At 45.4% G+C, this 14,443-nt stretch overlaps 1 protein-coding gene across 1 annotated transcript in view; it reads right to left on the bottom strand.

Annotated features, from left to right (window-relative positions):
- LOC308150379 (putative ATP-dependent RNA helicase TDRD12) overlaps positions 1-14,443 on the bottom strand; it is a gene marked incomplete at both ends in the record, with an annotated part of 70,075 nt that overhangs the window by 55,207 nt on the left and 425 nt on the right. The window contains 4 exons of the mRNA XM_080523219.1: positions 12,871-12,984; positions 13,105-13,144; positions 13,663-13,771; positions 14,074-14,235. Coding sequence (XP_080379345.1) covers positions 12,871-12,984; positions 13,105-13,144; positions 13,663-13,771; positions 14,074-14,235 — 425 coding nt within the window. The remainder of the gene's footprint in view (positions 1-12,870; positions 12,985-13,104; positions 13,145-13,662; positions 13,772-14,073; positions 14,236-14,443) is intronic.

Raw genomic sequence — 14,443 nt, 5'->3', positions numbered from 1 at the left:
ATTGAAACTTGCTTTGAGCTTAGCTTCCACAACACAGCAACAAACTCAGCTTGGTGTGTTCTTCAAATCTATAAGCTATATAATAATGGTTAAAATAGTTAGTTATAGTCGTGCATTTTATGATTTTGCTCAATAAAATAACTAAGCATGTGCGGTTAGCCTGCTTAGCTAATAACTTCACGAGAAACGCAGTCTGGTAATAAACTAATATGGTAAACGGAGATTTTCTTGGCTAATTATAATTTCAGCTAGCAGATAATTCGCTTGCACATGCCTTTTTGAATCGTGATAGCTTAGCAATTTCACTAGTTTTGTACCTTCTTAAAGTTCGCTGAGCAAGAAGTCCAACGCACCGAACACAGACCTGACTGGATCACCTGCAATGTGATTGGTCAATCACAGCGAGCTGCTACTTGCTGTAGCTAACCCGTTGCCACTGCTTCCCTGTATGAATCCTATGAATCCTGTATGAATCCTGTATGAATCCTTGTATGAATTTCGTACCTGTTTTAGTTGAAGTGTAAGTATAAGTGTATATGGATTAGTTTTTGTTTTTTGTGTGTTTGTCGTCCAGGTAGAATCAACCAACGGAATTAGCTAACCGGCGTCATCCACATCAGCAACGTGGTTATCGAAGTGATCGGGTAGGTAACTGCTCCACTGCAGATCTGCCTAAATGACACCCCATGGCAGGAATATGAGCATGAGGACCTGGAACAGTACACGTCGTCGGTTCTGAACCACATAGTGAACTGCACCAACTCAGTCACCGTGGACAAACGGGTCCGGGTCTACCCCAACACGAAGCCATAGATGACTGGGAAGGTCCAAAAACTGATCAACGAGAGGGACAACGCCTTCTTCGCAGGGAAGAGCACACCGCTGTACAGCACCACCAGGGCTAACCTAAAGCGCGGAATCAAAGCGGCAAAGGCAGACCACAGAGAGAAGATTGAGGAATGCCTCCTGAGCAACGACTCCAGGCGGATGTGGCAGGGGGTTCAGCAGATGACAAACTTCAGAGCCAACAGGCTCACAGCCGCAGAGGACGACCCCCTGTTGGCGGGAAAGCTGAACACCTTCTACGCCCGGTTCGACGAGGGGCGAACGGAGGTAACCACAACACAAACACCACTCTCTCCAGCTCTCAGCAGCCTCACCCTCACAGAGCATGAAGTGAGACGCGTGCTGAAGGCGGTGGACCCCAGGAAAGCCTCGGTGCCGGATGGCGTCCTGGGACGGGTGCTGAGGGACTGCGCCGACCAGCTGGCCGGGGTTTTCACCAACATCTTCAACCAGTCCCTGTCCCAGGCCACCATCCCACCCTGCCTGAAAACCTCAACTATCATCCCAGTCCCGAAGAAAAGCACGGTGAGCTGCCTAAACGACTACCGCCCGGTGGCACTCACACCAATCATCATGAAGTGCTTCGAGAAACTAGTCCGGGCCCACATACTCACACGCCTCCCGCCCAACCTGGATCCATACCAGTTCGCCTACAGAGCCCACAGGTCCACAGAGGACGCCATCGCGACGACTCTCCACGCCACTCTATCCCACCTGGAGAGGGGAAACAGCTACGCGAGACTGCTCTTTGTGGACTTCAGCTCCGCCTTCAACACCATCCTTCCAGACAGGCTAGTGACCAAACTACTAGACCTGGGTCTATCACACTCTATATGTGCATGGATCAAGGACTTCCTGACCGACCGCCCCCAGAGGGTGCGGGTGGGCCCCCACACCTCCACAGCCCTCAGACTCAGCACTGGGTCCCCCCAGGGCTGCGTGCTAAGCCCCATCCTCTACAACCTCTACACCTACGACTTCACCCCCGTCCACCCCAGCAACTCCATCGTAAAGTTTGCAGACGACACCACCGTGGTGGGATGCATCTCGGGGGGGGACGAGGCGGCGTACAGGGATGAGGTAGAGCAACTGAGCAAGCTGTGCAAGGTTAACAACCTGCTGCTGAACAAGTCAAAGACCCAGGAAATCATCGTAGACTTCAGGAGGAAAAAGTCCGAGATCCAGCCCCTGCTCATCGACGGAGAGAGCGTGGAGAGAGTCTCAACCCTCCGATTCCTGGGGATGCACATGCGGGATGACCTGACCTGGAAGGACAACACAAAAGCCACCATCAAGAAGGCACAACAGCGGCTATACACCCTGAGAGTCCTCAGGAAGGAACACAGCAAGCAGGAGATACTGGTGACCTTCTACCGCGGCGCAGTGGAGAGCATCCTCACCTACGGCATCTGCAACTGGTTCTCCAGCTGCACAACAGCGGAGAGAAATGCGCTACAGAGAGTCGTGAGAACAGCACAGAAGATCACCGGCGCCCCCCTCCCCTCTCTGGAAGAGCTGTACAACACACGCTGTCTCAGGAAGGCCTCCAAGATCTCCAGGGACCCGACCCACCGTGGGTACGAACACTTTACCAGGCTGCCCTCGAAAAGGCGGTTCAGGACCTTGGCCGCAAGGACAAACAGACTGAAGAACAGCTTCTACCACAGGGCCGTCCAGGCCCTGAACACAGCAAAGACCTAGGTTCTGGGCCCTGGACAGTCTGGACGGATTGATGGCAGCTGCTGGACTGAAAAAATCAGGTGTAGTGCTGAGGCACAAACATGTACATTTCAAGCCTGCAAACTGCGACACTTTAAATAAATGTGAAATAACACTATTGTGCAATATGACAACCCTAGTCGTCTATCTGTACAGTATAGTATAGTGGATAGTGTACCTTTATTTATGTAAACCAGCTCCTTCCCTTCTTGTGATTTTTTTTTTTAAAGTGTTTTTTTTTCCCCTTTCCTAACACCAGGGGAGCCACCCCTCCTAAATTTCGTTGTTTGGTACCTGTACTGTAGCAATGACAATAAAGACCATTCATTCATTCATTCATTCATAAATGTGTAATGTTCTCTACTGCCACCAGGTGGCGGTGTAAGATGTATTCACTCCGCTGCCCACCAGATGGCGGTATAGATGTATTCCCTCCGCTGCCCACCAGATGGCGGTATAGATGTATTCCCTCCGCTGCCCACCAGATGGCGGTATAGATGTATTCACGTCCGTCAGAAACTTCACTTTCAGTCCCTGCCGTTTTTCACCAAATGAATTAGGATATTAGAAATAGAATTACAAACCCTTAAAAGCAATAATTGAGATGTTTATTTCCATAGATAAGTTAAATATAAATGTGTCGTTCCTTTATCCATATTAACTATTTCTATACTAAAATGCTAAAAACAAGTTTAACGTTGGCGCTTTTATTTTGAAGCGAGGAGGGAGGTGGACGGGCAGAGTCGGACTGTCTGTTGTCCTTCACGGAACACAGATGCAATTCTGGAGGCAAACTAATCCCAGGAAACTCGTCCTCGTTCGTAATTCCAAATGGAGACAAAAAGGGCAGTGCTTGTAAATGCTGTCCCCCCCTTATGGACACATCATTGCCAATGAGAAGTGGAGGGGCTCAGTACTCGTGCAAAGTTTGAAGGGGAAGTTAAACTCGCTAAGCAACCTAGTCAAAACAAACAGCCACGTGATACGACTGCATGGTAACTTGCCTTCTCAACTCACCCATCAACTTTGAACTTTTGATGTTCAATCAAAAGGCTAGGTGCACGATCTCCACTACTTCCTGAAAGGCACCTGGCATGAACATATCCTGTCTCACTCTATTGGTTTAATTGATTAATCAGCTGTGCGGTAAACTGTTGGAACACACAGTGCACAGCTGATTAATCAATTAAACCAATAGAGTGAGACAGGATATGTTCATGCCAGGTGCCTTTCAGGAAGTAGTGGAGATCGTGCACCTAGCCTATTGATTCTCAATTGACATCTGGTTAAATAAAATAAATACAACCCCCAGCAGTTCGGAGTAACGCAGGACCAACCAATCAAGGTGATGAAAAACAGTAACACCTCAAATGATCATGTCCTTTTGATCAAAGTTAAACTGATGAGTGAGTTGGGAAGGTTGTCTGACTCGGTGGTAAAGTGCCATGGAGTCAGATAAGACAACAACTGTCTGATCTGTGGGTAGACAACACTACTCATTTGTTGAAGCACTTTTTTTAGCCTTTACATTTTTGGGGGGGGGAGGACACAAATGACCCTGACAACACAAACGATAGAATAAGCCTTTATGGTGTAGCATGTATTGCAGGCTAAACTTCTTCCTATAGAATTGTACCTTTCATTTACTTTTTTGACTCTAGGAAGTGTGAAAATCATCTTCGAGAATGAGCTTGGCGTGGTTGACTTTCATCTGTCCAATAAAAGCTGTATCCTGTACGTCTCTGAGTGTGACATTGTGGCTGGAAATAACTACAAAAGAAAACTTGTTCGGTTTAGAAATGTAAGTTTAAATTCAATGTTGTGTTGTTTACTACTACTACTACTACTGTATTTTAAAGGTTTGTTTACACTCAGACTGCTTTTCATTAGGGGTGTTCTTTTTTTTTTTTTTTTTAACTGTTTTTATTTGGGGTTTTCAATTTTATATAGAGGGCACAAACAAAACAATACAACGACAAGGACAATATTAAACATACACAGCAAGAACCCCAGAGCTGGTTGAAACCCCAACAGAACCCAGACAGGACCACTGGAACTGTGAAGACTCCGGGGCAGCCCAATCAACTCATATATGGCTCTTCCGGTGACGGCATATGGCTCCCAGACAATTGGGTTGAAAAGTAAAAAAATAAAAATAAATAAAAGTTGAAAAAATAAAATCAGTTTGGAACTGATTTTAAAATACTTGTGATATTGCGTAATAATACTGTGTCATTTTAAAGTAAACAGAAATTCGTTTTGAAGTTAAATTTCACGGGACTCTTCACGGGACCCATGACCCGGATCGGGAACCAATGTCTCGCGAGAGTGTTAGAGGTCGTTGTAAAGGTGAATAAATAAAAAACTATTTGATCAGATAGTGAACTAGCTTATACGCTTCAACCCTTGTAACGAGAAAGATGGCAAAAAGAAAAAAAGACGATGATTACCGTGCATTCCAGGCTGCGTGGACAGAGGAATTTGCATTTGTGGAGATCGCAGGATCTGCGGTATGTCTAATATGCAATGATAAAATTGCATCGATGAAACGGTCAAATATAAAGCGGCACTTCGATACGCATCATGCTTCATTTGCATCGAAATATCCAGCGGGGGACAGCAGGAAAAAGGCATGCGAGGAGCTACAGCGGAGAGTGCAGATGAGTCAACAGTAACTGCGTGGGTGGACCAAGCAAGGTGACGGGAATTCCGCTAGCTTTGCGGGTGCTTTGGCAATAGTCAGGAATGGAAAGCCATTCACAGATGGCGAGTATGCCAAAACATTCATGCTTGATGTGGCCAATGAACTGTTTGATGACTTCCCAAATAAAGACAAGATAATCAAACGAATAAAAGACATGCCTCTGTCAGCAAGAACTGTTCACGATCGTAGCATCATGATGGCAAATCAAGTTGAGGAAACACAAATTAAGGACAAACGCCGGGACATACTTTTCTCTCGCGTTAGATGAGTCAACAGATGTTAGCCATCTATCTCAGTTCAGTATATTTGCCAGGTATGCTGCAGGTGACACACTGCGTGAGGAAAGCTTGGCTGTTTTGCCAATGAAAGGGACAACCAGGAGAGGATTTATTCACGTCTTTCATGGAGTTTGCTAAAGAAAAAAAACTGCCGATGGATAAACGTATTTCTGTCTGTACTGATGGTGCACCCTGTATGTTGGGGAAGAACAAAGGATTTGTAGCGCTTCTCCGTGAACATGAAAAGAGAGCCATCCTAAGTTTTCATTGCATCCTGCACCAGGAGGCGCTTTGCGCTCAGACGTGTGGCCAGGAGCTAGGTGAGGTGATGTCGCTGGTCATTCGAGTGGTCAACTTCATTGTTGCCCGAGCTTTAAATGATCGCCAGTTTAAAGCTCTGTTAGAAGAAGTTGGGAATCATTATCCCAGTCTGCTTTTACACAGCAACGTGCGTTGGTTGTCAAGGGGAAAGGTGCTCAGCCGTTTTGCAGCTTGCCTGAGTGAAATCCGGACTTTTCTTCAAATGAAAGGCGTCAAGCATCCTGAGCTAGACAACACTGACTGGCTCCTGCAGTTTCACTATCTCGTGGACATAACAGGCCATCTGAACCAGCTCAATGTGAAAATGCAAGGTATTGGAAATACAATCTCATCCCTTCAACAAGCAGTGTTTGCATTTGAAAGCAAGCTGGAAGTCTTTCTCAGGGACATTGAAACAGGTCGTCTTCTGCACTTTGTAACACTGCAACAATTTAGAGATGCATGCTTAGCAAGTGACTCCACTCAACATCTGGATCTCCAGCAGCTAGCTGGCTTTACGTCCAATCTCCTGCAGTCATTCAAAGCACGTTTTGGAGAATTTCGTGCGCGCACTGGTCTTTTCAAGTTCATCACTCATCCACATGAGTGTGCAGTGGACAAAATCGACCTGACATGCATCCCTGGGGTCTCTATGGGAGACTTTGAGCTGGAAGTTGCTGACCTGAAGGCATCAGACATGTGGATGAGTAAGTTCAAGACACTTAATGGAGAGTTGGAAAGTCTTGCGCGACAGCGAGCAGAGCTGGCGAGGGAACACAAGTGGACAGAAATGAAAAAACTTCAACCTGAAGACCAGCTGATTCTGAAAACTTGGAACGAGCTTCCTGTGACATACCACACAATGCAGCGTGTTAGTATTGCCGTATTGACCATGTTTGGCTCTACATATGTATGTGAGCAGTCATTCTCGCATATGAGGAACATTAAGACCAACCTACGCTCACGTTTAACTGATGGAAGCCTCAACGCCTGCATGAAGCTCAACCTCACCACGTATGAACCAGACTACAAGGACATCAGCAAAACCATGCAGCACCAGAAATCGCATTAAAAGTAAGACATATTTAATTTATTATATGTTAAAAATACTATATGGCTCTCAATGAAATACATTTAGAAATATTTGGCTTTTATGGCTCTCCCAGTCAAAAAGGTTCCCGACCCCTGCACTAGGGGTTTGGAGAAAATAAAAATAAATAAAAGCAATAATAAATAAAAAACAAACAAAACATGTCGCTCAGATATATTTATAATAGAATTAAGGTATGGACGTAGATATCATTACATTACATTACATTATTGTCGTCTAGCATAGGCCTTCATCCAAAGCGACCCACCCAAAACCCCACCAAACGAGTACCCTGGAGTCAGATAGTGCATACATTTGCCAAGCAAGAATCCTTAGGGGAAACCTTGCAGCAAGGAAGATGACAAGGCAGGTCCAATATATTTTAAGTAGGGGTCCCAAGTTTTGTAGAAACTGTCCGTCTTGGAGTGTAACATGCAAGTGATATATTCATTGGGAATGCAGTCCATTATGATATTATGCCAAGATTTTTTGGAGGGGGGAGCTTCCTTTATCCAGTATAGCAGAATGTTTTTCCTTGCGGAAAATGTTAAGAGGTTGAACAACCTTTGGTGTTTGGCATTCGAGATCTGGCGATCCGGAGTGCCAAGAATGAGACACCTAGGGTCCAATCCCACCGAGACATTGAACATAATTGAGAGTTCATTAACAACATTAGTCCAGTAGCTTTGGATTTTTGGACAAGACCAGAAATAATGAAATATATTACCAACATTGGATTTACATTTGCAGCAGAGTGATGAGGAGTTGCTGTCCATTTTATTTTTGAGTGCAGGGGCCTCATTTATAGAACGTGCTTAGATCAAATTTTGATCTTACCCGTGTCGTACGTAGAAAACCACGTCACTGTAGTGATTTATACAATTTCAACGTGAGTCAATTTGATTGTGGAAACGATCGTAGCTCGACGTCGAGTATTCAACTTGCTTACGCACATTACCTACTGGTTATGCGGAGTTATTACAGCCATGTGAGCCGCACTGCTAGTGTAATTCATGCAAGTGGCTCGTAATAAAATTAACGATGTTGTTATCAGCCGAGAAAATGAGTTTAATTCAAGATTTAAAAGGAACTGATGTTTATGATTGTATTTCAGTCTTTCTTTATATCCCTCCGTAGCTGTCTATCTCCCCTTCAACATGCCTAGTGCGTTCCACAACGGACCTTGCCCGGCCACGCGCTAAATTATACTAGATTTTCTCCGGTGTCAGGGAGTGAGCAGCCATATAAGAATAAGACCACCTGATAAGAATAAGACCATTATATTATTACAGTATAAGCAGCACTCGAGTTGAGGGGGGATGGCATCCCCCCTGAAATAAAAACAGTCAAAATCGCCCCCCTCTTTCCATACTTTGTCATTTTATCAATGAACGTGGTATTACTGCTATTTCAAGGTGCGAGGGGGCACGCACACATGCAATGACATTTTTACCAAGTTACTGACACTGAAGTCACTGACGAGGGGATGCTAAAATTGTCCTCTTAAGATAAAATCCACCACCTCCCCTGATTTTCTTTTACAACTTGAGTAGAGTATAAGCATGTGCCTGGTTAGTTGTCATGATCAAACGTTACAAATATAAGCCCCTTTTCCATTACAGGGCCAGCCCGGGGTCGACCCGGACTGGCCTGCTTCTTTGGCGCTTTTCCATTTGTCGGCCCGGGTCGCCTCGGCTCGGTTTGGGTCGCTTCTTTAGCTACCCTTCTTAACCAGGAACCAAATTTAGACCCGGAACCTTTTTGCCAGGCTGCGTGTGACGTGTGACGCTGCACACCGTTGATTGGTCAATGGAAATCGTCATCCCATGTTCATAGATTTCTTCGCTAACCGCCATCTTGAAATACCACATTCGCTCTTGGAAAATGTCACTACAGTTTCTGTAATAGCTTATTAATAAAGATTCGAAAAATTATGCTGACCATCGTATTATCTTAGTTTAATGTCATTTCAATGCATCATAGAACATTTATTTACAACAAGCATAACACAAAAATCGCTATTATGCACCGTCTTTGCCCGTGAATAACACCGGCTGTGAATGTGGTAGAAACACAATACTCCTTTGCTAACTTCACCATCGGTATATGGTCATTTTGAGCCCTTAACCACCGCGCTGACACCCCGAGAAGTTATGCTTTTAACCGTAAACTCAATGAACCGGGAGTTCACCCGCTGCTGCTCGCAGCACCGCGCCTGCTGGTTGAAACTCCCGTTGACAGCGGGGGCAGAGAACAGTTTTACCAGGGAATTCGCTCCGCGCTGTCGACCGTGATAGGAGTGTAGGATCGACACCATTCAAATGGTTTTGGATTCCCTGTCCTCTCCCCTATCCGGACACGTTTGAATTGTTATCCTAACCCACGGTGAACCAAAGTTATTAACCCGCAAAGCACCGCTTGCTGCTGGATGAAACTCCTGTTGACAGCGGGGGCAGAGAAAAGTTTTACCAGGGAATTCGCTCCGCGCTGTCGACCATGATAGGGGTGTAGGATCGACACCATTCAAATGGTTTTGGATTCCCTGTCCTCTCCCCTATCCGGACACGTTGGAATTGTTATCCTAACCCACGGTAAACCAAAGTTATTAACCCGCAAAGGGTGCCTCCGGGCACCGTGTTTGTCCGTGAATAACACGGCACACAATGATACTACAGTTCATAAAGCAGACAAGTGAAGGCAGTGGTTTTAAGGGTTCAAAAAACATGACTTTATTATGTGTACATATAGTCAGGTTCACTATGTTTCAATTTAAACTTTCGTGTTTAAAGTAATAGAAAAACGACAATTTCTTAAAGTATAAGTTACACATTTTTATGTGATGATATAAAAAAAAAATATATATAAATTTGCTTTGTAACTACAACCATTGGATTCCTTGACCCTGAAAATGTAGGTTTAGCAGTTAAAATGTTCTAGCTTATTTAGAAGCCAAGATATTACAAAACGTGTGTATTATGGCGGCCATTTCTTAAATGCCAAGATGGCCGCCTTTCAGACATCTGTGCAAATGGAAACATATATTTTCTGATTCCTCATACAATGCCCTTTCCAAAAATGTATAGATTAGCAAATCCCCAAAAAATTCCCACGAAATTATATAACAAACCTGACTAATAGCTTCCTCTCTCTCTTTCTCTTTCTCTCCCCAAAAAATCACGGTTAGTAATATACCACATGCCGAGGAAAAAGTATACGATAGCTTCAAGTTCCTCCATGTCGCTATTGTTGTGGCTGTGTTGTGTCTCGTGAAAATATACGTCACCACCATGGCGATGAATGTAAGGGGTATCCTATGGTTGTCTAGTGGTGATGTTAGGACTGACTGTGTGTACCCTTGTCTAAATGTAAGGGGTCTACTATGGTTGTCTAGTGATGATGTTATGATTGACTGTGTGTACAGTCTAAATGTAAGGGGTATCCTATGGTTGTCTAGTGGTGATGACTGACTGTGTGTACCCTTGTCTAAATGTAAGGGGTATCCTATGGTTGTCTAGTGGTGATGTTAGGATTGACTGTGTGTAGTACCCTTGTCTAAATGTAAGGGGTCTACTATGGTTGTCTAGTGATGATGTTAGGATTGACTGTGTGTACAGTCTAAATGTAAGGGGTCTACTAAGGTTGTCTTGTGATGATGTTAGGATTGACTGTGTGTACAGTCTAAAATAAGGGGTATCCTATGGTTGTCTAGTGGTGATGTTAGGATTGACTGTGTGTACGTACAGTCTAAATGTAAGGGGTATCCTATGGTTGTCTAGTGGTGATGTTAGGACTGACTGTGTGTACAGTCTAAATCAGGGGTGCTCACACTTTTTGGAACCAAGATCTACTTTTCAAGTAGCCAGTCTGCCAAGATCTACCAGTCTAGTTTCAACATCGCAAACGTACATGCACGTACTACAAACACACACACACACACACACACACACACACACACACACACACACACACACACACAGTTCCCAGCCTGCATAGTAAACTCACAATACACTTTCCCTCTCTCTGTCACACAGCCACAGGAGAAGACCATCACAAACCCTCCCTCTTTGCTATTCTCGCTCACACACATTCACACACACACACACACACACACACACACACACACACGCACACACGCACACACACACACACACACACACACATTTGCCAGTCTGCATAGGGAGCCATAGCACAAACCCTCCCTCTCTCTCCCCCTCTCTCTCCCTCTCTCTCTCTCTCACTCTCTTACACACACACACACACACACACACACACACACACACACACACACACACACACACACACACACACACACACACACACACACTCACTCACACACTGACAGCCAGTCTGCAGTACCATAGCCAACTACTGATCCAACAAACAGAAAAGTAAACCAGATACAAAACAGGTAGTTCCCTAGTTTGAAAGGAGGAAATAAATGCATTTCTCTACCTTAGTGGGAGACCTGGCACTGGGAGGAGGCAGCTAGTTTCTAGTAGTCAGGGCTGTAGGAGCTGGTTGCAAGGTGTCATCAGCCACTGTGGATCTGTCATCGAAAAGGCAATCTGCAGCCTCGAGAAACTTTTTTCACAATTTCGCCGTCTTTGAATGACTTCTTGTGTTTAACAAGAACGTGACTGACGCGATAAGAAGCTATCGTTGCAGCCGTACGTTTTCGCTCTTTTGCCACATTTCCCTTCTTCGAAATAGCCATCGTAGGTTTGCAGATCAGACAGACGCATTTCCAATATCACATCGTGTAAAAAAGTCCTCCTCCCATTCTGGATGGAAGTTATACGTTATTGGTTTCTTACTTGGTCCAGCTTCCCCACTCATTTGTATAGCCTTTATTTAGTATTATATAGTAAATAGTAGAAATTGGAAGGCTAACTAGGTAATTAGTCTCGCCGGTATTTTGTATTTTGTAGTTGGTGCTGTTGACTGCGCATGCGTGGTGAACCGCGTGTTAGGTGTAGGTGAAAAGATCAGATCTCAGACTGGCTTACCTGTACGTCAATCAAGTGGCAAAAGCCATAGTGAGGATGGATGATAGGCGAACTTTTTTTTTTTTTCTCGTTTTGTTCAATGCCATGCGATCTACCCATACTACCTTTGCGATCGACCGGTCGATCGCGATCGACGTATTGGGCACCCCTGGTCTAAATGTAAGGGGTATCCTATGGTTGTCTAGTGGTGATGTTAGGACTGACTGTGTGTACCCTTGTCTAAATGTAAGGGGTATGGTTTGTGGATGGTGGGGGGGGGGGGGAGAGGATGACCCAGGGGTGAGCAGGGGGGGATATCCCTTATTTTCTGGAAAATATCCCTTATTTTCAAATCCCAATGTTGACAGGTATGGATCAGATTGATCAAGCGTCAGATGGCAGGTTGCGGGGCCTTTTATGCAGGTCTCTCCTCCTGAGATTGTAAACACCTGCTGGAGCCGGCGCAGCTGTCTCCGATTGAGCCTGATTGGTCTCAACGAGCGGTGCCGAGGTGGAAGCGAGTGGAGCCGAAGCGGGATCCACAACATTACTAAAGCTTCCAACTGGTAGTCGATGCCAATTTAAAGCCAGGGACACAGTTTGCTCGAACTCACTGGATATGGTTTGAAGGACTCTGCTCAATGTATCCCACCCCACTTGAGTCGAAACGCATTCTATTTGCCCCAGGGTTCGAGTTATAAGCTGAGCTTTGTGGGGGTCTCCAAAATAACAGTGCGAAATGTTCTCATTTACGCGCGCGAATCATGCCCACACAGCGATGGGACTTACAAGTTTTAATCAGCCATAGGCTACTCATTTCACCACATCAACAGCCAGGGGCGCCGCTGGGGGGGGTAAGTTAGGACGATTCTAAGGGCCCAGCACTGACAGGGGCCCAAGAGAATCTTTTTTTATATATTATATTTATAATAATATTATTATTGACACCTGAGGGTCACAGACCGGGTCGGAGGCATCACTGGTCAGAGCAGGTTTACAATTCTTGTTGATGGTGGAGTTGGTGTAGTAGCCGTAAAACATCACACTGTCAGAGAGGAAACCCTGAGAGGGAGCAGAGGTGGGAGTGTTGAGTGTTGAGAAAGCAACATGAAACAACTTAAACAATGCATTACTGTATATTCATGTGAAATTGTGTTGTGCAGACTTTAACTCCCTTCTTACCGTCCCAGTGAGCAGCTCCAGCCCAGTGAAAGTGCTGTCACTGGGAACACGGTCAGGAGGGTTGACGGCCTGGGGGATGACCACCAACAAACCATTGATGAGGAAGAGGAGGATGTTCAAGAGGAGGAGGATCCTGAGGAAGAGGAAGTAGGAGAGGACCCCCGTGCCAAAACGGGCGCTCAGCCTCTTCGTCGCCACCTGCCAAAGCTGCAGGAAACTCAGGAAGAGACAGCCGAACATGCCATGGTGCAAGACCTTTGGGAAATACACAGACACCAACACACACACATCTTATCATCATGCCTTCCATCTCAGTTTGCCTGATAACGAACCAAGCCATGTGTTTCTCAACAGTCTTTCTCTGTGCCAGTATTTATTAAATTATACTCACTCTCAAAATGTAAATATGGAGGGTGCTATAGCAGGGAGCCTCACTGCTTAAGTTGGAGTCTCTGTCACTGAATACACGTTTTCTAAGGGAAGATTATAACTGCATAAGGTGGAATCTTTGAAGATCTAAACACGTTTTGTGTGTCATTCTTGATTTACAATCCATACCTCAGCTCAGTCTTCTCTGCCAGACTGAAAGGCATGGTGCGCAGCATGCACATTCGGTCAGCCACAGACAGACTGTGCAGGTTATTCACCAGCTGCTCCCTCTTGGTCTCTGTAATCCAAGCACATCAGCTAAACCATTTTCACTGCCATTTGTCTTGTTGCTTGCAGCAAATCCCACAGACACAGCCAACACTGACTCCCAGTGGAGAGACTTGGAGAGGGACAACTGTCTGTTAAACCAAATTCTAGAGAGCTGCAATCGCACCAGAGTGGCTTCCCTCCAACAGCATCACTCTCAGTAGATGCAGTAGGGTCTGGCTTTAAATGTCCCACATATGTAGAGGGCAACTCCCGGTGAAAGGACCTGTGACTAGGAGAGGATTGACAAGTGGGTTTGGGAGTGACACTCACCCTCCTCACAGACATCTTCCAAGTCTTCCTCTGTGCCATAGTCACGGTTACAAGGTCTGGAAGAGTGGGCGATGTCTCGGATAGCGGGCTGGGTCTGGCGATACATGCGCAGCTGAGTGGAACGGTTGTTGCACTGGGTGATGATTGCAACGCGACTCTGTCCTGTGTGAGGAGATATGGTACTGTAAAGTCAGAGGCTTTTATAGAGAGTGGCAAGGCCACAGACACTACTCAAGCTAGGGTTTGAAACTCCTGGCACAGTAAGATAACACATGGGAGAACTCAACAAATGTTAACAGCAGAATATGCAGTATAACCTTAACCTTAACAAGGCCATTCCTGCAACAACAACCAAAAAATCACACTATCA

The sequence above is a fragment of the Nansenia antarctica genome (assembly GCF_963989245.1).
Source record: "Nansenia antarctica genome assembly, chromosome: 2".
Classification (NCBI taxonomy): Eukaryota; Metazoa; Chordata; class Actinopteri; order Argentiniformes; family Microstomatidae; genus Nansenia; species Nansenia antarctica.
Note: the sequence above shows the minus strand (reverse complement) of the source record. Positions and strands in the feature narration are given on the sequence as shown.